The 24,122-nt window shown below is 39.1% G+C and overlaps 1 protein-coding gene, 2 long non-coding RNA genes and 1 pseudogene across 5 annotated transcripts; 2 read left to right on the forward strand and 2 right to left on the reverse strand.

Moving 5' to 3' along the window:
- Positions 1–4,774, forward strand: part of LOC109125027 — a 9,564-nt pseudogene extending 4,790 nt beyond the window's left edge.
- Positions 6,400–9,063, reverse strand: LOC104757786. 3 transcript variants are annotated; one of them, XR_762522.2, is made up of 5 exons: positions 8,747–9,063; positions 8,391–8,470; positions 7,351–7,411; positions 7,142–7,197; positions 6,400–6,644 (listed from the first exon to the last, which is right to left on the reverse strand). It is a non-coding gene; the product is annotated as an uncharacterized LOC104757786 (long non-coding RNA). The 3 variants fall into 3 exon arrangements; XR_762521.2 differs by having other exon boundaries at positions 8,391–8,523; XR_762520.2 differs by having other exon boundaries at positions 8,391–9,063.
- LOC109129838 lies at positions 7,359–8,377 on the forward strand. Its single transcript, XR_002036137.1, has 2 exons — positions 7,359–7,435; positions 7,568–8,377. It is a non-coding gene; the product is annotated as an uncharacterized LOC109129838 (long non-coding RNA).
- On the reverse strand, positions 10,136–14,609 carry LOC109124488. The gene is made up of 7 exons (XM_010480577.2): positions 14,049–14,609; positions 13,373–13,954; positions 12,935–13,287; positions 12,292–12,503; positions 11,694–11,950; positions 11,141–11,319; positions 10,136–10,605 (listed from the first exon to the last, which is right to left on the reverse strand). Exons 1-7 carry the CDS (start codon positions 14,314–14,316, stop codon positions 10,519–10,521), a joined length of 1,938 nt encoding a protein of 645 aa, XP_010478879.1. The 5' UTR covers positions 14,317–14,609; the 3' UTR covers positions 10,136–10,518.

Consider the following 24,122-nt stretch of genomic DNA (forward strand, 5'->3'; position numbering starts at 1 on the left):
CGTAACCCTGAGATTGAACCCCCATCAGTCTCATAAATCCACATCCGGTTACCATGCTTATCTCCACGTCCTTGACACTTTGCCACCAACTCATCTGCTCTTAGGTCGCAACCTTCAAGCCATACCGATCACACTCTCAGACCCCCCGTCTTTGAGCCATACCGTCTCACCCTCGGGTCGTCACCCTTAAGATCACGGTACCAGGAGAACCCCTATCTCCTCAGGAGAACCCCCATCTCCTCTGCCACCCTCGGGACCACAGTCCCTCGAGCTATCGGTATCTTGGGGACCCCCCGTCCCCTCAGGAGAACCCCCATCTCCTCATGAGTTGTTCAGGACCCCCCGTCCCTCTAGCAAACGGTCATAACGTCTATAAGCATTTCCCAACCTGGACCACCCCCGTGATCCGCGTAGAACATCTCAATGTCCTACCGACCCCATATCCTCTCTGAGAATATCACCACAGCCATGGCCACCCCCAGGTCTCACTACTAACATCCCAACTCCTCGGTGTTTACAAACACCCTTCCCACTAACACAAGTTCTAACTACTCCTAGAACTTTATGTTTTTAGAAACTTCCTACGCATGGAAACTTTCCATTTATAGAATTCCCGAGCGATTTTCTTTTCCACAAGATCCACAAATTCCAAAAACCAAAAAAAGAAAAACTGCATTTTATTAAAAACCTCAAGTGCAATAAACGTTTACAACTCCAAACGAAAATACGTAGCTGAAATAAAAAGAATCAGAAGCCAAACTAATCTCCGAGTTGAGCACCCGGTCCTCCCTTCGGTTGTGCCGCACCCCCCATCATCTGTCTCAACTTAGGACAGAAAGGCCTGATGTGCCCCTCCTCTCCACAATGGTAACACGATCGACGATATTCTTGTGAATCACCTTTCTTGGGACAGTCTGCCAACCTGTGGTTCTTGCTCCCACATCCGAAGCACCCTCGCCCACCTTGCTGCATACCTGACGTGTCTTCCCGCTTCCTCTTATGCCTTTGCTCCGACTTGTTACCCTTGTTTGGATTGTTCTGCTCCGAAGTCTCCTCTGTCTGAACCGCTGGACAGACCACCACTGACTGTGCCCGGATATCCTCCTCAATCTCTGCTGCAGTCTCAACCAGCTCTGCACGCGTAGCATAACTCCTCCCTCTACAGTGAACTCTCAAGTCATCACGTAGAGCCCTCAAGAACCTCCTGATCTGAGCCTCCTCAGGCTCCATAGCCCGACCCCCATAACAAAGAAGTCGACTGAACTCCAAGTCCAGCTCCCGCACTGACCGTGTCCCCTGAGACAACTGAAGGAACTGCACCTCCAAACGATCCAATGCCTCTCTAGGAAAATACTTGCGGTTGAACTCCAAAACGAAGTCAGCCCAAGTCATCTCCCGCTGCACCCTCCTAGCAGCCACAGATCTCCACCACAACTCAGCATCACCACTCAAAAAGTAGACCCCTATGTCCACCCAAAACTCCTCAGGACATCTCAGAGTATGGAAGTTACGTTCCACTCTCGTCCTCCACGCATCCGCAGCAGTAGGATCTACACCTCCCGAAAACTGCTCAGTACGCAACCGACCCATCTCTGTCAACATGCTGAGATAACGAGCATGGACCCCCACATCCGCAGCCACTGGCTGCCGCTCCTCCGCCACCACTGGTGGCACTACCTGAGCCTGAGCCGGTACCACTGGTGGTAACCGCGCCAACACCTCTGCTAGCATAGCCGCAAAGTCAGTACCAGGGACTCCACCCGCTGGGACTCCCACACCCGGGACCCTAGCATCACCGGCCACTGGAGCATCAATACCGCCCCCTCCTGCCACACTCACGGAATCCCCCGGAACATCCTGCGACTCGCCAACACCCTCAGCTGTCACACTCTGGTCCTCGGTCTCACTAACCACTGGGGCTCTACCCCTACCACGACCACGTCCGCGACCACGTCCGCGTCCACGACCTCGACCAGTCACAGCATCCTCTCTAACCATCTGCACTACCATGAACAGAAGGCTAAGCAAACAATTTCTATTATAACACAGAAACATAAACTCACCGTGGAATCACACACTCGGCTCGAAGAGGATGTTCTAGGACTCCATGCCACACACAATTGACTAACTCACATAATCAATCAAGACATGCAATCCCAAACATCTACAACAGAAACCTAGTGAACCCAAACCTAGAACCGTAAGGGCTCTGATACCAAAATGAAATGACCGCCCCCTTTTTTTTTTTAATAAATAATAATAATAAATATAATATAATAAATAGAACTACAACTAGTGGTCCCATACCCACTAGCCACCTAACCACAATCACAAACATCAGCGGAAATAACAACACCAACATAATATCCAATAATACTCCAATAAAAACCAATAACCATAATCATCAACAATAATCAATCCAAACAACAAGAAACAAGGAACCAGCAACCTAGCAATGTTTCTAATGACCCAACTCTAGCAACCTAGCAATGCCAGACAACATCCAATCGAGTCCCTAGAACATCCTCCTCTTCATTGCTTTGATTCCACGATCACACTTTGCCTTTACCTGCACCACAAACACAAATTGAGATGCATGAGTATTTGATAAACACTCAGTGAGGCAATCCTCCCATCTACTGGGCTATACACACAAGCAATAAGATCTCTACATGCCACAAACAACAATCAATAAAACAAACCAGGCAATATACATAGCATGCAACATCCATCGTAACTGAACAAGGGGTGTCGACCGACACCAGATGGTGTCGATCGACACTGACTATCTGGTGTCGACCGACACCAAACTGGTGTCGACCGACACCCTGCCCGACACTCCCGAAAACCCTAGTTTGTGTCGACCGACACCTCCACATGGCATCGATCGACACTCGCCAAAGTCCCGAGCCGTCCTCGCGTTGGTGTCGACCGACACCCCAACTGGTGTCGACCGACACCGATGCCGAGCAGCGATTTCCCTCGATCAGAAACTCCGAATCTCGCCTCCAATCTTCTCAAATCCGCTCCATGCACTCCCAGAAGCCAAACCCAGCCCAGACAGTGACGAAATACCATAGAGAACTCAAAGAAACAACCACATAAGCACCAAATCACATAGAATCTAGAGATCTTAGCTTAGATAAGCCATGGTCATGCACTCACCTCTTTCAAGAAGATTCTGACCAACAAGGACGAATTCCCTCACTCCTAGCAAGCTTCTAACACCTTCCCAGCCTTAGATCTCCCAAGAACAGCAAGGAATCTCTCAATCTCTTCCCAAAAGCTCAAGAACACTCTCTCTTTGTGTTTTCTCTCAAAAACGGCGAATAAGACAAAACAACACGACCTTAGGTCGTTTTCTTCCTTTAAAACTCGATTTAGGGATTCCCTAAACCAACCACACAAACCGGACAATTAAAATTGAACCGACCAAACCGACCACAATTGGTGTCGATCGATGCCTCACTAGGAGGTGTCGATCGACACCCTTACCAAAATACCAAAATTTGGTTTGCGGGTGTTACACAAATTCAGTGGAGTGAGAAGCACAAAATCCGCAATTGTGGAATAAGACGAACGTAGAACCAAAGCTGTTTCGTTGTTCGAATCTTTTTTACTCCTATAGCTGTAATAAGCACATTCCTTAAGTCACATATATATGGTTTAGTTAATTTACTCTCTCATCTTTTTTTATACTAGCTAGGCAAAAAAAATTGCAACACCAACACAAAAAAGATTTAGGGAGATGGAGGAAAAACTTCATCCTAGTCTGGATATCTGCAATGATCTCAGTATCTTACTGTTACTACATCTCAGCCAATATCAAAACTAGTATTCTTCGATTATTGTCTGTTCTTCCCATATGTGCTCTTTTTCTTGTTCTTCCTTTGTCCTTCTCCTCTGTGCATTTCTCTAGCTCCACGGCGTTTTACCTCTCCGGGATGGCCAGTATAAAGCTTATCCTGTTTGCATTTGATCAAGGACCTCTATTCCCAGTTGCCCCTAATCTAATCAAATTTGTTTGCTTCACTTGCTTCCCCATCAAGCTTCAGCAAAACCCTAAATCTCAGCCATCTCAAAACCATTTCCATAAACGAGCTTACGCCATTAAAAGCATGATATATGTTGTTGTCTTACATGTCTACAATTACAGTCATTTACTGCCTCAGACTGTGCTATTGGGTCTATGTTTCTTGCATCTATACGTGGAGCTTGAGATTCTCTTAGATCCTCTCAAAGTTCTGCTAAGTATCGCTCTTGGGTGTGATCTCGAGCCACAATTCAACAAACCATACTTAGCCACCTCCCTTCAAGACTTTTGGGGTCGCCGTTGGAACCTCATGGTCTCGGCTATCCTCCGGTCAGGCATGAACAATCCTGTGCGGGGCGCCGGGGCGCTTGCCAACGCCAAATGAATTCTGATTGGGCTAGGTTCATGGGGTATTTGGTAAGGTTCCTTGTCTCCGGTCTGTTTCACGAGCTTGGATTAGATACTTCAATATAACCCGTGAGACTCCTACATGGGAGGTCACTTTGTTCTTTGTGTTAAATGGGGTTTGCACGGGGACGGAGGTGGCCGTGAAGAGGATTCTTACGGCGGTGGTGGCCAGTGAGATCGTCAGTGTCCCGGCTGCTCACGATGGGCTTTGTGGTTGTCACCGGCGGGTTGCTGCTTTCCCCAAAGTTTATACGGAGTGGCATGATGGAGAGACGCGCCAATGAAACCTTGTTCTTCTTTGATTTCGTTAAGCGCAAGTTTTCCATTTTCTAGGTCGTAATCGGCTGATTGCAGATCTCTCGTTTCTGCATGTTTATTGTTAATATCATTCTTTCGATAAAATGGGGAAGAAAACTAAAAGGACCATGTAAATGAGACCATGCGCAATGGCGTCTATTTGGGCCGTCCTCCGGCATTTGTCTTTTAAAAATAATTCACAAAAGGCCCTATAATGAAGAAACATATCTTTAAACGGAACGTTTTTCGTCCCTCTACTTGGACACGTGGAAACTGGTGATTGGGAGAAGATTTTGTGTAGGGTTAACACAAAACACTTTGTCGAGAGAAAGTTCTTGAATTCTCTCTTCCATCTCAACGGCGACCCATTCCCATCGTGTCGTTCTTCCTCTTTGGACATCTTCCGGATAATGAAGATTAATTTTAAAATTTGGGTTTTGTGCAAAAAAACCCTCCAAATGGTATTTTTTTGCAAGAAAACCCTCCATATCAAATAAATGCAGGTCAATACTACAATCTCAAAAGTCACCCGCAATATAACCCTTTTCTGTATCGATGACGTGTCACTCTAAAAATCTTATTGTTTTTATGACAAAAAATGGCAACACATTCAGATTTTTTTTAATTAAAAATTAAGAAAATAAGAAAGAAAAAAATTGCAACTTCGTCTTCTTCCTATGTTGCATCTCTGCAAACAACATAATGCAAGTCAACTAAAAACCATAGCAAAAACGAATCCAGTTAATTACAAGCAATGTCTAGGGTTTGATTGTTTCCGTGGCAGCTTCTTCTTCCCCTGAATCGTGGAAGGTTTAGATGTTCCGCCGCCGTCGAAACTGAATAGCTTGGAGAGAACATCGCACATCACTCCGTACCATTCTCATGGATTTGGCTCTTTCGATGGACTCAATTAACTCTGGATCTGAACGAATTGGAGCATATGAAGGTGCATCCGAGGCAAAATCCGAATTGGAGGCGGTTATCAGGTGATGTCGGTGTGGTGGTTGCGGCGGAAGAAGTTGTAAAGAATAAGTGGGTTACCGAAAGCATTGTCATCATGTCAGTGGTGGAAAGTCCTCTCTTTAAACGGATGGTTGAGCCAAGTGGAGGCGAGGAGCTTGGTCGATGCGTAGCTCAGGATCGGAGACGACAAAGCGACAATTTTTTTTCTAAATTTTAATTAAAAAAAATATGAATGTGTTGCCATTTTTTGTCATAAAAACAACAAGATTTTTAGAGTGACACGTCATTGATACAGAAGAGGGTTATATTGCGGGTTACTTTTGAGATTGTAGTATTGACCTGCATTTATTTGATATGGAGGGTTTTCTTGCAAAAAAATACCATTTGGAGGGTTTTTTTGCACAAAACCCTTAAAATTTCTATGAGTTGAATAAAATGTTTGTTTTTACTTTTGATGTTTTTATGTTTTATGTTTTCTGTTTTTAATATCTTAATTGTATGTTTTTGTTTTTCAACTTTTTGTAATTTTGTAAATTTTAAATGTTTTCAATGTTAATGTTACATGTTTTATTTTTCTTAAATCTTTACTGTGAATTTACTTTTTAATTTAAATAATAAATGTTAAAACTTTCAAAATATTATTATTTTATTCAGGGGACCAAATACAAATAGACACTAATGCTCATACTAAAAATAAGAATCTTTCAAAATCTATACTATTAATTGGAGAGTACAAAAACATGTATTTTCGGAAAAAAAAAAAAGAAAAAATTCCATATAATGCCCCTACGATAAAAGCAAGGAAGAAGAAAGAAAAATAAAATTTAAGGGCATATAGGTAATCAGAAGTGTAAAAGGACGCGGATCCTCTGTGTTTGGTTACTACTCTATTCGGATCTTAATTACATTAGATGTGTATCCAAACAGTTCCTTTCACTCAAACCTGTAAACGAAATCGAAATAAAACGTAATCACAATCCAATTATCTCACCTATAGAAACGGTAACTAATTTAATGCAATCTCTGATCATCCTCTTCCATATCAATACTAAAAACGGAAACAATTTTAGTTCAATATCAATCATAAATTAATCCAATATTTTCAGTTAATGTAATATATTCACAGTCCGATCAATCGCAACAACCAATATTCAATAGTTACCAAATTTGTTCGTAATTTAATTGTTACAGTTAATCAATAACCAAACCATTCTTCTTTTATCAACTAAAAACGGAAACAGCTTCAATCCAATTCCTAATCTTAGGTATATCATATCAAACCTAAATCAAATCAAACCCAGAATATTTAAATTGATTGCATCGAATATTCTATACTATCAAACAAACCCAACAACCGATAACTTATGCTACTATAAAACCATGGATCACCACGTACATAACATAACACAAAAAATACAAACAAATAGATTACAAATTCACCTTAGAAAAAGTCATCGCGGCCACAAATGGTTTCACACATCCTTCCGATCTAAGGCCTTCAAACCAACATGGAAGGTTAGAGTCAAGATTGTGCAATATACCACATACACTGGAGAGACAATAGAGATGATATTGGCTGATACTGCAGTAGTGTTACTACTTTATTTAAAACTTTTGAAAATCTTTTCTATAGGTTCCAAGGAACTTACATTTTCTCCTGTTTCATCTCACATGGCTCAGGTCAATGATGTTTCCAGAACTTCATCCAGACTGGCAAAATAGCAATTAAAAATGGTAAGTCAGTAAACCAATTGTATAATCATGTATTATAAAGTCTCCGTAATAGCTTAAAACAAATCATTTTTATTTCTCTATTTTGATTGTTTCTATTGTTACTTGCATCTATATTGTCTTCTTGAATAACAGAATAAGCATGGTGATATATTGAAGCCAGCCCGATTGTGTCACCTATTGGGAACCAAGGTTAACTGGAGGATCAAGATGAAATGTTTTTTCTTAATAGGTCAACACAACATGCTTTCAAGTTACATATTCTCAATAGTTTTGAAACTGATATAGAGTGATATTAACAACATGGCTAAGGTGTTCCTTAGAGACAAGGTTGGCAAATCACAGAAAAATAATGATTTGTGTTTTCTAGAAAACAATTCTAGAAGTCGTAAACTACAACAAACCTTACTAAAACTCCCTTATATGTGTATTTTTTAAATAGACTTTATATTCTAACACAATCAAATATAATTTCTCTATTGGTTTATGTTTTCTGTTTATATTGTCATTTTTTAATAAAATACGCAACTCTTATGTTTTATAAACTGTTTTCTTTTCTCGGTCAACTAAAGGAACAAAACTAAGCTATGATTATGGTTCTAAAGGAACAAAACTAAGCTATTGTTATGGTTCTGGGCGTAATGAAGAATTTTTGGAGATGGGTATATATATACATAAAGGTATTCTTATATTTTTATATAAGAATGAATCAGAGGGTATTTTGATAACTAGTAGTGAAACGATATAATTTACAACAAAATCTACAAAAAGTTTAACATCTAAACAAAGAACAATCCGTTTGACCAAAAACTGAACAAACAATTAATGAAAAACACAAAGGAGCGGCAACAGAGAAAGGAAATTAATGAAAAACACAAAGGAGCGGCAACAGAGAAAGGAAAATAACGTCAAAACCCAATTGGGGCTGCTACTTATTAAAAAAAACAACTTATTGTACCTAATTAATTAAGCTTTGTGCTTAGAGTGAGAGAGAGAGAGGGTATCGTAACTCCAAAATGAATACCAGTCGGATCGAAGCTGAAGCATCCAGCAAATTGAGTCAAACCAATAAAAGAGCTTCAAGTCTTAAACTTAAATTGCACCAACAACAGCAAATTTGAGCATTATATGAGTAATCCGGATCGGACAATTGAAAAAAAAAAAAAAACAGAAGCAAACAATGAGTTAGCTTGAACTTTTCAAAACCCCAAAAAAAATTGCAGTATGAGTCATGCAAGACTCAAATCTAAAACATACGGAATAATATGAACATGGAAAATAATACCAATATGCAAGAGAGGTGATTAGATTTACCTATGATGGTCATACGATTAAGCTCAGTAGATCTAGAGATTCATAAGAAATAGGGATCGCGGGTAGAAATGAGAAGAATGAAGGAAAAGGAAAAAGTACCAAGGAAGAGATCCAATGGATGAAATCGATTTTAGAAAAAACAATTGTTTTCTCAGGCGGAATTGAAAGCGGAGACGGCAAGGATGATATCGGAGACATCAAATTTGATGGAATTTAATCGGGTGAATCATCTAACTTTGGTAGTGCCGATTTCCTTCGGTGAAGATAGACGGATAACCCGTTCAGGTCTGGGTATTACTAGATTGGTTTCGGGCTAAAAAAATAGAATCTATTGAATATTTTTTGATATATGGATTCGGTTCGATTTGGGTATTATCGAGCTCGGTTTGGATTACAAATTTCAAAACCTGATTGGTTCCTGAAAATAATCTTTAATATTAATTAAATTAATAAATTTAGCTAAATTCGGCTTATTTAACAAAATAAAAATTAGATATTTTGATTATTTTTGATATTTAGGTATAAAACTAATCGTACTCAAAATTAAGATTATAATTTTGGATAATTAAATTATATTAATATTAAATATTATAAATACTTTTAGATATATTTATATATTCAGGTTTGATGGGTAGCCAAACGGATGCCTGGTATTATCCGATCCTAATCTAAACGTACATATATTAGAAATATAAACCAATAGAGTTTTATTAGAAATATGAACCTAAAAGATATCAATTGTTTTTGTTCGTTTCATTTTTTTTTTCTTTTAATCAGAACTTCAACCAATACAAAGAATGAGGTCCAAATAATTTTCAACATACGATCCATCTTCAAATATTATGGATTTCTACAATTATGTCCTCCTACCCCCTTTCACAAAGTTGGTATTTTTATCTAATGACCCATTAATATCAGTAAAACAAACTAAAAAACAATCTATGATAATCATACAATTACCAAAATCTTAACTAAAAATAATGTTTAAAAACTATTTTGTTAAAATATCAAAATAAACCCGCACGTACGTGCGGGTCCATCCCTAGTAATACTATTAAATTTGGGGGACCAAAAACCAGGGACACCAATGCCCATACTCTGAAGAAAGACGATGCGAAATGTAAATACTAAATACCAATTGCATCGCTACCTTTTCAGTTTGAACTTTTCTGTGCATTTTGTTGTGGCAGTGTTTAAAGAAATTGAATTCTTTGTAGTTCAGTGTGACATTTTGGATTTGTATCCATTATTAACTATTCTAATACCGCCTTTTCTACCCGCTAAAAAAACTTGTAATGTTATGTGGCTGTTTTTGCAATCAATGTTTTTGTGAGTAGACCTGATCAGAGGGATATCAGCAAAGTTTGAGAAATCATTTTTAACAAATAATATATAGGGGATGAGTATATTTTCTAAGGGTAAACTGTGGCATGATAGTGATACAGACAAAAACAAAGCAATGAATTGAATAAAAATGGATGACCCTTTCATGAATCTAATCAAGCCCCCTCTTCTTTTTTTCAAAGTTTCAACTCTTAAGGCCGCCTAAATCTACAAATCACCTCACATTGTTTTTCCTATAACCTCCTCTGGTTGTCGCCACAAGCAACAGACTCAGTCCCAATGTACAACATCTGGATCTTCCTGCAGCAGTTTCTAAGTCATTGGAGCAAAGAAAAAGTGGTCTTTTCTCCAAGTGACACTGCGAATATAGCAGTAGAGCCTCAAAGTAATATGCACGACGGATACAGCTCGGTACCGCACAGAGTCGTTTATTGTATTGATGCTTGTATAAGGTTTCGCTTCTCGTCTGATGATCTGTGCCGGAACAACTTTGCAATCTTTCTTCTTTCGCAATCCTGAAATCCAGATGAGAAAACAAACAAAACATGGAAACTTAGAAAATCTGGTTCTTGATACTCTTAAGTCTTAACTACTCAGACCTATAATAAGAACCTAATTCATCATTCCAAAATCCATCGGTTCTGTTTTCTCCATGAATAAGAGCATCAGTTTTGAGACCCTCTCTGTTCCCTAGGATATAATTCTAATACTAACCAACATGGTATCAACACATCTTAGACACGGTATTATTATTTCCTACTGACCGGTTCAATTGCTACAAAGTTTGATGACCCACATCAATGACTCAGCTTACAACCGTTACATACTACCTCCACGACTAGACAAGTCACTGCATTCGAGGTGTGGCTCTATTACTAGTTTATAGGAACACTACAGTTCATTTCATGTCAAGAGCACTTTTGACTTTACAATTCTAAATCAAGCTTACACACAAGGAGGCGAATCAATGTTTTAGATAATCATCAAGCAGCTTATTGTCAGGTCAAGCAGAATTATTGTCATGGAGACTTTTCAAAAGGAGATCTTTACCTTGAACATGTGAAGATTAAATGGTTTATCAGGGTTCATCCTTCTTAGTTTCTGGTAAGTATAAGCAAAGCTCAGCTGGTCCCGGGGAGTGAAGCGTTCCACTTCATTGAACCAAAGACAGGAGAATAGGTTCGACATGGGAGTATGAGCTCGTACTATGAAAGATCCCTCTGGAACATCTGCAATTAAGATTAGAAAAAAAAAAGAAGATTGTCAGCAATCAGCACAAATGTATACGCATGATCAACACCAGGTAATGATGACCCTTGGATGGTGGCAATAAGGATTCGACCCACATATTGCATATAACTTAAATGCTGGGATGTAACAGCTGGCTGCAAAAACTATTAAGATATCGGGACCAAGGATGTAATTGCTTATGCGAAAATCTAAAACCTCAATTACGCATGAACTTTTAACACTAGATAATATTTCAAAACTCAGTGTGCTTGTTACGAGCAACCCAGTAGCAGTTACAGACACTAACTAAAGAAAACACTCCCCAAGGAAGGTCCTAATCCTGGTTTATATAAGTCAACCAACAGATACTTACTGCTAGGAAGAAGCTTGAACGGATCCGAAGCGTTAAATCTGGTCAGCCCATCAGCCTTGTAAAACTCAAACTGTTGATTAATAACAGTATGGTTATACTTGTTCAGCTTCTTGTTTTGTGCAACCTCTTCCCATAAACAATGACGGTCATAGTGATTGGATATAGCATACTCGTGACCTTTACGCCATAGAAAGTACTCCAGAATGAGTAGTGGGTCCAACTGAAGTCGTAACTTGCTATCCAACCAGATTGAGTACCTGGAAGAAGAAACAGCAGATAAGTTTCTGTGTGTGTTGATACAGATCTGCTCTTACATGACAAGTTTTTTCAGCAGATATTGACTATCAGATTCCAAACCATATTTCCAGAGAACCCACTTTCAAGATCTAACCGTTAATGTATTTCACACTTGACTTTTGGCTTTGTGGTTCAGAATGAAAAGTATACACATGCTTTATAACTGATGTTGCTTCCACTAATTTTTCAATCATACTTGACCATGAGTCACTGACCTATTCTCTACATGCAACTACTGGAAAACCTATGTGCTAGTCAGACCCATCAAAATGAGAGTTGTCGCTTATGAAATGAGACTCACCTTGCTGATGGGAAAAGTCGGTGTGGTAACATTTTTGGTATTTTTCCTACCCTCCGCATATCTGCGTAAGGAAGATTCTTCACGACAACCAACTTCCACAGACCAATGAATCCTGCTCTGTCTGGGGTATGTCCTTCTGCAGAAACTGTTTGCATGGTAATCTCGTCCACAAACACAATGAAGCATACATTTTTTCTTGACAACCGACTTATCTAAATGAAACGAAAAGAACGAAGGTTAGTAACAGGAAACAAAATATGAGAATCAAGAATCAAAACAGAGCAAATATATTTTCTGAGGTTCTTGATGAATCAATTCTAACAGATAGCTGTCCAGTGTTGATGAAAATCACCCACGAAACCAACACTCAGATGCCTAGCTCAAAACTGCGCATTTTAATCTTATTCCCAGTCACTAGTCTACAACAGTTAGTAAAACTGCACCCACAGATCGAGTCATGCCACTCGAACTCTAAGATAACCGAGTGGCAAGTCTCAGTTAGAGACTACGCTCAAGGTCCATGTATGGGAGATAGGCTACTCTAACGATACACAACTTACTGGTCATAGTTTCCAAATCTTAAACATGGAAAAGCGACGACCAAACAACATAAACATAATCTCAACAACGAGTAGAAGCATACCATTTTGTTGGCAGGAGGCCTCAAGCGATCAGAATTGCCGAAGATGCATGAGATCACAGCGATGTGGCATCTACTGATATAATTAGTATCATCTTCTGTCAGGTCAAATCCAGTGCTTTGAGATCCTTTAGGGCCTTTGACAAAGCCACAATGAATTGTCTTGTCTTGCGCCACGAAGGAATCATCTCGCTCCTGTAAACTCTGATGACCTGCAAATCTAGGCTCCCACTGTTCTTCTCCATCAGGTTTATCTTCCTTCTCTACGTACTGTAAGGAGAATCTAGCAGATTTTCGAGTATTCAAGGGCTCCACTATTGGTTGACTAGAATTCAATAGCTTCATTTCACATGAAGCTGAAATATTTAAACAACAAATGAAACGATGAGCAACAAATACTCAAACTAACTTTCTCAACCATGGTAATTACAAGTTTATCACCTGAAGATCTGCGACGACCTCTTCTCTTTGTATCAGACCTCGACGCTTTCCCGGACTTACCACTCTTACTAACAAGAGAAGAATCCCCAAGTGACCTTTTCGACATAACTCCATCATCCTTCTCCATATTATTATGTTGCTTAGTCATAGAATGAACAACCTCGCTAACCTTCTCTTTGTTCTGCTCTTCATTGTCATCATCATGCCCAGAATCAACATACTCATCCCCATCATGAGAATCAATCGCATCATCGTCCTCAGGATCCATATCAACTCCTTCATGATGTACATCGCTTTTGTTTTTCCCCAGCGTAGCTTGATACTCAGCTTCATACATCTTAAGTTCATTCCTTCCAGCTTCATTATACATACCAATCCCTTTCACTGCTACATCCTTTTTCACATCAACAGATTTATGCTCAACTCCATCCTCATTATAATCATCATCTCGTCTTCTATCATCCTTATCCCAATCCCTAGAATCTCGTCCATGAACAACTGAGCCTTGACCAAACTCAAGCACTTTTGAAGGATCTATTCTAGTCACATTCGTCAAAAAATCACCTTCATATGAATCAAATACTGCCAAGGAAAAAAAAAAAAGAAGAAACGTATAAGAAAGAATCCAATTCGCAGCATCTTCTTCAAATACACAAAGATCGAGAGAGAAACGAACCTTTATCATCGTAGCCATTACTAGTAGTGATACCAGAGATAAAATAGTAAGCTAGAACAGTAACAAGGAGGACAAGGCAAAGAACAAACACAACAGAGCCGATTCCAAGTCGACGAATCTTATCAGCTCTCACGGATCTTCTCCACCGGTTAGTAGCTTTAGCTCCTCCGACGCCGTTTCGGATCCCGATCGCTACGTGATCGGAAGAAGCTGTTCCGCCGCGACCGCCGCTGAATCTCTCAGTTCCCGATTGTCTGAATTGAGCCATTCTAGCATTGTCGTGGAAGAGTCTTCCTCTCTACTAAGTATAGATGCATATATATATATATTATATATATACAGAGACGCGAGAAGAGTGGTGAAGAAGGGACAGTTTTGGAGAAGTATGGTTGAAGCAAAGGTTTTTGTTGGGTTAAGTTCACGGGGACGAATTAGATCGATTTCGCCATTAATGAAAGACCCTAATATGTGATTAGGTGAGAGAATGAGAAAGATACTGATGAATGCGCGTGATCGGCGACGCGCTTCCTCCTTCCGGCAAGATTATAAACTTTTTATACGGTTGTGTTGTTGTTTGGATCTGTAGTACTATAACGAGACTCTGCCGCTAGATCTCACCCGACCCGACCCGATTTCGTTACGGATAATTCGGTTTATCTTAAAAAATTAAGGATTGTATTTCTTTGTTTACTCAACATCAAAACTTTTAGATCAAATTTCAAATTATTTCAACTCACTCAGGGCATGTCAAATCCTTAAAATTAATATGTATGGGCTGACGAACTCTATACGCCGTTCTATTGCATTCTCTATTGTAGAATAAGATGCTGTTTTGTCAGAACGGGTTGTACGATGGGCCATCCCCAAGTAACATATGATCACGGATCCAAATTTGTGACACACAGCAGTAAGGTATTTTACCAGTCAAAGCAGTAAGATAAGAGATTGTTTCTAGTCTTTAACATAATATATGTTTCTTGAGATTTGTTTAGGGTTTAGAGGTTAGAGTGTTTACAAAAATGGTATTACATGTTAAATCCTAGTTTACAATAGTACCAAAAAACATGGTTTCATAAGAGGAGAAGTGGATTGGAAAAGTTTAGAACATGTACACAACATACAACCTAGAAAACACTGTACTTTCACGCAAATGTCTCTCTCTCAGCCTGTTTTTTGGTGCATCACTTTGAGCATTCAAGATCAAACTTATATAAAAATAATATATTAAGTTACAAAATAAAATCACCCTATCTCATAGGTTAAATATAATATAAAATTCTTCGTAATGTGTCCAAATAAACTGAAAGAAGAAAATTATTTCATTGCCATTTTTATCAATTTCTCCACCATAATATGTACCCTTGTTGCTAATAAAATGCTATAATTGTAGATATCTAATAGCAATCACATGAAATTAATTATACAATAGTCCAAACTTGAAGCCTTTTTAATAATACTAGGATAGTACCTGCGCTACGCTGCAAGTTATTTTTTATTTTGTTTTTATTTTAATTATTTTAAAGATAATTTTTATATTTTGTTTGTAATAATAATAAAAAAAAATCAAAGCATGTGTTGATTGATTATCATTTCTATTTTTTATTTACCTTAAAAACATGATTTGTCAACACTAAAATAAAATATAATATTTAAATAATAAAAAACTCTAAGATCGCAAAAGACCAAAACCAAACCATATAAATTTCACAATAAAATTCTCTGAAACATAATCCACCTCAAACTCAAACCAAAACATATTTCCATATCCACCTCTGTCGCATATTTGAAATCACATCATAGTTATGCTTATGTAGCATTAAAACTACGAGTAAATAAAAATGAAGAAAATTGTTCCACCTATCAGTTCCTAGTTTCAATCTCTTCATCAAAGAAACATCTTCATTATTCTTGCTCTATCATGAAGCATTTCGAACAAAGATATATACTTTACTCTTTTGGTCTTTTAGTCCGTACTTTAGTATTTGTAAAACTCTAACATCTCTTCTTCCAAAACAAAGATATGTACTTTACTCTAATGGTCTTTTAGTCTGTAATTTAGTATTTGTAAAACTCTAACATCTCTTCTTCCAAAGGATGAGTCTTGCCTCCAATCACAAGTCAACCTCTGAATATTTATCTTCCATCACAGTTTTTTTAGTCTCAGCATTGTCTCCATTTGTCTAAACCTCTGACTCTTTATCTTCCGTCATAGCTTTTTCATCATATTTTTTTTATCTCAGTATCTGTCTCCATTTTCTTTGGTACAAACATATCCTCATGCATCTTTCCTAACTTCTTGTGTTTCGTTATCTCGAGAATTCTCCTCCTCCTTTGCCACTTAAATGTTGAAACTCATTTCTCCTTTCCCATGTCAGACCCAGTATTCAAGAACACTCATACAAAGCTTCAGCTCAATCCAACCTCGTTTGTCAAACCAAACATTAAAATGTTACTATTTACTCCATACAAATGTCTCATAACACACCAGTGGAAAACCACAACTAACCGTTAAAATCACAATCCCACCGTTGAATCTGTAGCCAGTAGTACCGTGAAGCTCCCCACCAAATCTCAGCTCGATCGGGTAAGTTTTGGACTAACAAACACTGTTCCAAGGAGACAACTTTGAATCCAATTTCTAAAGTTTCTGGTTTGGGCAGTTCCAGTAAATTCTTGCGTAGGAAGCAACCCACATAACTTCTTCAATATAACTCCGATCGGACTTCCGTCAGTTGCTACGAGCTCATGGCTTGATGGTGATCACGCAGGTGTTCTTTTTATTTCTAATCCGATGTCATATCCAGCGCAGACGAGCCTCCAAAGGCACCTCTCCAAACTGCTTTATTTTCTTATTTCTCTTTCTCGTTCTTCTCTTCTCCAGCTCCGATCTACTCCGACTTTGCTCTTCCACCACCACCGTGGCCTGCCACAGTCACAGTAATGACTACCAGATCCACCACCTCTGCAACGTTTCCTTCTCCAGAATTGTCATCCGGTTCGCCGCTTCCTACCTCCATCTCTTGGCCCCATCTTTTCTTCTTCCTTTTTCTCTATTTATTTATGATCTCTCTTGCTCTCCCATACTCTCTCTCATAGCTATCTCTCTTCTCCTCTCTCCTTCTTGCGGCGATGTTAGGGTTCAACACCACCTCTCTCTCTCCCTCCTTGTTGAACGAAGTCGGCGATACAAGTGTTTTTAACACATGGCCACACAAAACCTTTTCGTTACACCGGCGAAACCAACGTTGAGTCTGCAGTGCTGGTGATCCCATGGCTCTCTTTCTACCGATTGGATCAGAACCGACGATGAAAGCTAATTAGAAAGAAGAAGAAATTGAATCATCGAAGAGAACAAATATGTGTCCACCTAGACAAAAAAGCTGATCTATATTAATGTTTTAATTTGATAGGTTAGTGAATGGTTATTATTGGAATAGAATGATGAGCTGTATTAATTAAAATGTTTTCATTGGTTACCTGTTTTAATTGATATGTCATCTCAAGAATGCTTCACAATGTTGATTTGTCATGCTTTGGAGAGAAACATTCAAGTTTTATTGTATTAATGTTTTAATTTGATAGGTTAGTGAATGATCATTATTGGAATAGAATGATGAGCTGTATTAATTAAAATGTTTTCACTGATTACCTGTTTTAATTGATGTGTCATCTCCAGAATGCTTCACAATGATGATGTGTCATGCTCTAGCGAGAAACATTCAAGTTTTATTGTATTGAATGATATCTCTACATATGAGAAATTCAAAATGATGTTTTGTTGATAAATTTGAGACGGTGTTGATTACGTCTAACGCAAGTTCAGCGAATGGACTGTTGGGGAAACAACGCACAGTTGCGCAGCGGAATAAAATTTCACCCTAACTTATGTGAACCTGTGAGAAAAATATAATAATCTTGGTAGCAAAAACTTCAAAGCATAAAATAAATGAGACACAGAATTATACGTGGAAAACCTCCCCAATGCGAGGAGTAAAAACCACGGGATCGTAGTGCACTCAAAACTCCACTATCACCAATGTATTTGAGTACAACCACGTCCACTCCAGAGACTAAGGCTACAAGTAGCAATCTCAATAAGAAAACAACACAAGAGAGAGAACACAAAAGGCTAAAAATATGCAGTTCCAAACAACCCTATATTCACTAAGATTTCGGCAACCTAATCAGATCTCCACCGTAAAAATCCTAGATAAACAGGTCAAGAACAACTCTGCAAAATTTCAGCTCAAATCGAGATGATCTCACCATCGGATCTTACAAACACTCACGACAGATACTGTAGAAAAATCTGGAAATTCCAGACACGATCAGCCACGCTAAAACACAAATTTCTCAAAAACCAACCGTTGAATCAAGATCTCCACCGTCAAATACGTAGAACACTGAGTCACGAATCTACCCTCCAAAAATCAGCCAGGTCGGAGCTCGTTTGAATGTCCAAACGTGCAAAACACCAAACCCTAAAGGTTCTGTTTTTCTCTTCTCCTCTAGATCCGAAAATCAACTCTCTCCTCTCTATTTTTCCTTATGCCAACAATTAGGTTAAGAGTGTTTATATAGTGTCTCATAACCTAAAGCCCAATATTAATCTCATGGACTAATATAATGGCCCAAGTCCAGGTATGGTTAACCAAACCCAATTGGTTTCCTCACTAGGAGGAAAACCCAACAAACTCCCCCTCCGACTAGGTGGAGGAAACAGCCATCCTGGCTATCCCTCGGCAAACTTCAAGCTTCCCCCTCGGCAATGACTTTGTCATCATATCAGCTCTATTATCATCCATATGAATCTTTTCAAGTTCTACTTCTTTAGAAGCAACCACATCACATATCCAATGATACCTCCTATTAATGTGCTTAGAACGCGAATGAAATGTAGAGTTCTTTCCGAGACAAATTGCGCTTTAACTATCACAAAGCAGCACATACTTATTCTTCTTGAAACCGATATCTTCACAAAAACCTTTCATCCACAACAACTCCTTAAAAGCTTCAGTTGCAGCTATGAACTCAGCTTCAGTGGTACAACGTGCAACACACGTTTGCAATCTTGACTGCCATGGAACAGCTCCACCCGCAAATGTTACCAAGTAACCCAAAGTAGACTTACTAGAATCAACATCTCCTGATAAATCAGAGTCAGTATAACTCACAAGAAATGCATTATCACCTCCAAAAGTAACCTTCAAATCAGAAGTCCCTTGAAGATATTTCAAAATCCACTTCATAGTATTCTAATGTTTTCTTCCAGGATTGGAGACAAAACGACTAACAACACCAACAGCGTGAGCTATATCTGGTCTTGTACATTCCATGGCATACATCAAACTACCAACAGCAGAAGCATATGGAACCCTTGCCATATCTTCCTTCTCCAACTTTGTTTTTGGACTATGTTGTTTGCTCAATCTAAAGTCTGTTGGAAGAGGAGTAACAACAGCTTTAGACTTATCCTTGTGAAACCTTATAAGTACTTTTTCAATGTAGTTCTCTTGAGACAAGTGAATCAGCTTCTCATCTCTGTCTATAACAATTCTCATACCAAGAATCTGTTTCGTTGGACCTAAATCTTTCATGGCAAAGGACTTGCTAAGCTGCTTCTTCAGCTCCTCAATTCTGCTCAAGTTCTTGCCTATAATCAACATGTCATCAACATACAACAGCAAGATGATAAAATCATCATCACCAAACCTCTGCACAAACACACAATGATCAGAAGTAGTCTCTCTATAGCCATGCTCCCCCATAACAGACTTGAACTTCATGTACCACTGTCTCGGTGCCTGCTTCAATCCATAAAGGCTTTTCTTCAAACGGCAAACTAAATCCTCTTCACCCTTTTTCACAAAGCCTTCCGGTTGTACCATGTAAATCTCTTCCTCCAAATCACCATGAAGAAAAGCAGTTTTTACATCCATTTGTTCAACCTCTAGATCAAGACTTGCTGCCAATCCAAGTACAACCCGAATGGATGACATCTTCACAACAGGAGAAAATATTTCATCAAAATCAACTCCTTTCTTTTGGCCGTATCCTTTCACAACCAACCTAGCCTTGTATCGAGGTGACAAANTGCTCCCCCATAACAGACTTGAACTTCATGTACCACTGTCTCGGTGCCTGCTTCAATCCATAAAGGCTTTTCTTCAAACGGCAAACTAAATCCTCTTCACCCTTTTTCACAAAGCCTTCCGGTTGTACCATGTAAATCTCTTCCTCCAAATCACCATGAAAAAACAGTTTTTACATCCATTTGCTCAACCACTAGATCAAGACTCGCTGCCAGTCCAAGTACAACCTGAATGGATGACATCTTCACAAACAGGAGAAAATATTTCATCAAAATCAAATCCTTTCTTTTGGCCGTATCTTTTCACAACCAACCTAGCCTTGTATCAAGGTGACAAACTGGTCTCATCATGCTTAATCTTATACACCCACTTATTAAGCAACGCCTTTTTACCCTTAGGCAACTTCACCAACTCAAGAGTATGATTCTCTTCAAAAGAATCCATCTTGTCACCCATGGCATCATGCCATTTATACTTGTGTTCATCCTCCAAAGCTTCACTATAGCTTTCAGGTTCTCCCCCATCAGTAAGTAATACATATTCACCAGGATTATACCTAGTCGACGGTATAAGACCTCTCTCAGATCTTCTAACAATAGGTGGATTCTCGGTAGTTAGTGTCTCACCATGATCGTCACCATGATCACCAGTACCATCATCATGTGCGGGAGCATCTGCATCAGGTGTATCAACATGAACCTCACTCTCAACTTGACCGTGGACCGATGTAGAAGGAGTAATCTCTAAATCAATCAAACTCTCATTACTCTGAGCTGGTTTTCTGGACTTGTCAATGTCCTTTATCGTTTGATCTTCCATGAACATAACATCTCTGCTCCTAATGAGTTTTTTCTCAACGGGATCATAAAATCTGTACCCAAACTCATCCTGACCATAACTAATGAACACACATTGTCGCGACTTCATCTCAAGCTTTGACCTCTCATCTTTGGGAATATGAACAAATGCCTTACACCCAAAGACCCTCAAATGACCATAAGAAACATCCTTACCAGTCCAAACCCTTTCTGGAATATCACCCTCCAATGGAGCACTCGGTGATAAATTCAACGCGTGAACAACTGAGCTCAAAGCCTCACCCCAGAAAGTTTGTGCCAAGTCTGATTGTGAAATCAAACATCTAACCCTCTCGACAATTGTCCTATTCATTCTTTCAGCCAGCCCATTCAACTGTGGAGTCTTAGGTGGCGTGAACTGATGCCTAATACCATGTTCTTTCCAATAAGCATCAAATGGTCCAGAATACTCTCCACCATTGTCACTGCGGATTCACTTCAACTTCTTTCTGATCTGTCTCTCAACTAATGCCACAAAATGCTTAAAATATCCCAGAACCTGATCTTTCGTCTTCATAGTAAAAACCCACAACTTCCTTGAATGATCATCAATGAAAGTGACAAAATATGATGCACCACCAAGAGATTTTGTCTTCATTGGACCACATACATCTGAATCCACCAAATCAAGTACCTCAGGTTTTCTAGAAGGCGCAGAAGACTTGAAAGAGACTCTGTGTTGTTTACCCCTTAAACAATGCACACACTTCTTCAAGTGCGAACTGGAGATAGTTGGAATAACCTCCTTCTTAGACAACACAGACAATCCTTTCTCACTTATGTGACCGAGTCTCTTATGCCACAACTCCATGGCATCATCCTCCAAAGCATTAACACTATCTTTGGAGACCTTAGCCTGCATCAAATAGAAAGATGAAAGCTTCTCACCTCGAGCCACAACCATAGAACCACGTGAAAGCTTCCATTTACCACCACCGTGTAAACTGTAGAAACCTTCATCATCGTCTTCCTGTAGATATCAAGTTCATCCTTAGATCTGGGAAATGGTTAACATCCTTAAGCACAAGTCTAGTCCCAAGACTAGTCTCTAAGCAAATATCACCAATGCCAACAACCTGAGCCAAACCATCATTCCCCATCATCACATAACCATAACTACCCGAAGTATAGGTAGAATACAAATCCCGTTGGGATGTAGCATGAGTAGTAGCTCCATTATCAACCACCCAGCTGGTGTCCTGGCATACATTAATGGCATCATTCTCAAGAAGAATGAGAAACTGATCGTTAGTGATTGTCACTTGATCTACTTCTTCTTGCTTACATTGCTGCTTGTTATCTCTTTTCAACTTCCAGCAATCTTTCTCAAGTGTCCTTTCTTGTGACAGTAGTGACACTCCATATTAGCAAATTTATTAGATTTGCTCCTGCTCCTGTTCTTATCATTTCTAGGCTCTCTAAATGTATTCCTCCCCCTTGACTCAGTGACCAACATATCTGAACGTGAGGAACTAGCATTAGACTGTCTTCTAGTTTCCTCATTCAAGACAATAATCTTCACTACATCCATCGAAATAGCACCATTCGACGCGGAGTTACAAAGAGACATCCTAAACACCTCCCAAGAATCTCGTAATGCACCAAGAAGCCATAAACCGTGAATCTCATCCTCAAACTTGACTCCCATATCAGAAAGTTTATTAAGCAGCCCCTGAAACACATTTAAGTGATCAGTCATCGGAGTTCCCTCCTGATACCTCAACTCAATCAACTTCTTGATCATGTACATCTTATTATTCCCGGTCTTTCGAGCAAACAGTTGCTCCAGCTTCAACCACAAAGAACGAGCATTTGTCTTATTTTTAATATGATTCAACAAATTATCATCTACCCATTGCCTTATCAAACCACACACTTGGCGATGCTGCAATTTCCACTGATCATCAGTCTTATCTTCAGGTTTCTTCTCCTCAAAGACAGGAACATGAAATTCCTTCACGCAAAGCAAATCTTCCATCTTGTCTTTCTATAGATAATAATTAGAACCATTCAAGCTTATCATTCTACCCATATTTTCTATCGTTCATAAAAGTAACTAATAACCAAAGTTATTAAACCAAAGCTCTGATACCACTTTGTTGGGGAAACAACGCACAGTTGCGCAGCAGAATAAAGTTTCACCCTAACTTATGTGAACCTGTGAGGAAAATATAATAATCTTGGTAGCAAAAACTTCAAAATGTAAAATAAACGAGACACAGAATTATACGTGGAAAACCTCCCCAATGCGAGGAGTAAAAACCACGAGACCGTAGTCCACTCAAAATTCCACTATCACCAATGTATTTGAGTACAACCACGTCCTCTTCAGAGACTAAGGCTACAAGTAGCAATGTCAATAAGAAAATAACACAAGAGAGAGAACACAAAAGGTTAAAAATATGTAGTTTCAAACAACCCACTGACACGACCAGCCAAACTAAAACTCTGTCAAGAACAACTCTGAAAAATTTCAGCTCAAACCGAGAAGATCTCACCGTTGGATCTTACAAACACTCACGACAGATGTTGCAGAAAAATCTGGAAATTTCAAATACGACCAGCCACGCTAAAACTCAGATTTCTCACAAACCAACCGTTGAAACAAGATCTCTACCGTCAAATATGTAGAACACTGAGTCACAAAGCTACCCTCCAAAAATCAGCCAGATCGGAGCTCGTTTGAATGTCCAAACGTGCAAAACACCAAACCCTAAAGGTTTTGTTTTTCTCTTCTCCTCTAGATCCGAAAATCAACTCTCCCTCTCTATTTTTTTTTTATGCCAACAATTAGATAAAGATTGTTTATACAGTGTCTCATAACTTAAAGCCAATATTAATCTCATGGACTAATATAATGATCCAAGTTCAAGTTTGGTTAACCAAACCCAATTGGTTTCCTCGCTAGGAGAAAAACCCAACATGGACTTCTGTTTCCATGTCATTCGATTGGCCTACAGAACATACGAATGTGATGTCACGTTACGTTACCTCACCGAATAATCAGATTATCAGAAGTTTTGCTTTTCTCTTCTCTCCGACTATTTTTTTTATCTTGTCTTTATAAAACAACGATAACAATTTTTCCTAACGGTATGAAACGATAACAATTTTGCTAAACGATA

The sequence above is a fragment of the Camelina sativa genome, chromosome 17 (assembly GCF_000633955.1).
Source record: "Camelina sativa cultivar DH55 chromosome 17, Cs, whole genome shotgun sequence".
NCBI lineage: Eukaryota > Viridiplantae > Streptophyta > Magnoliopsida > Brassicales > Brassicaceae > Camelina > Camelina sativa.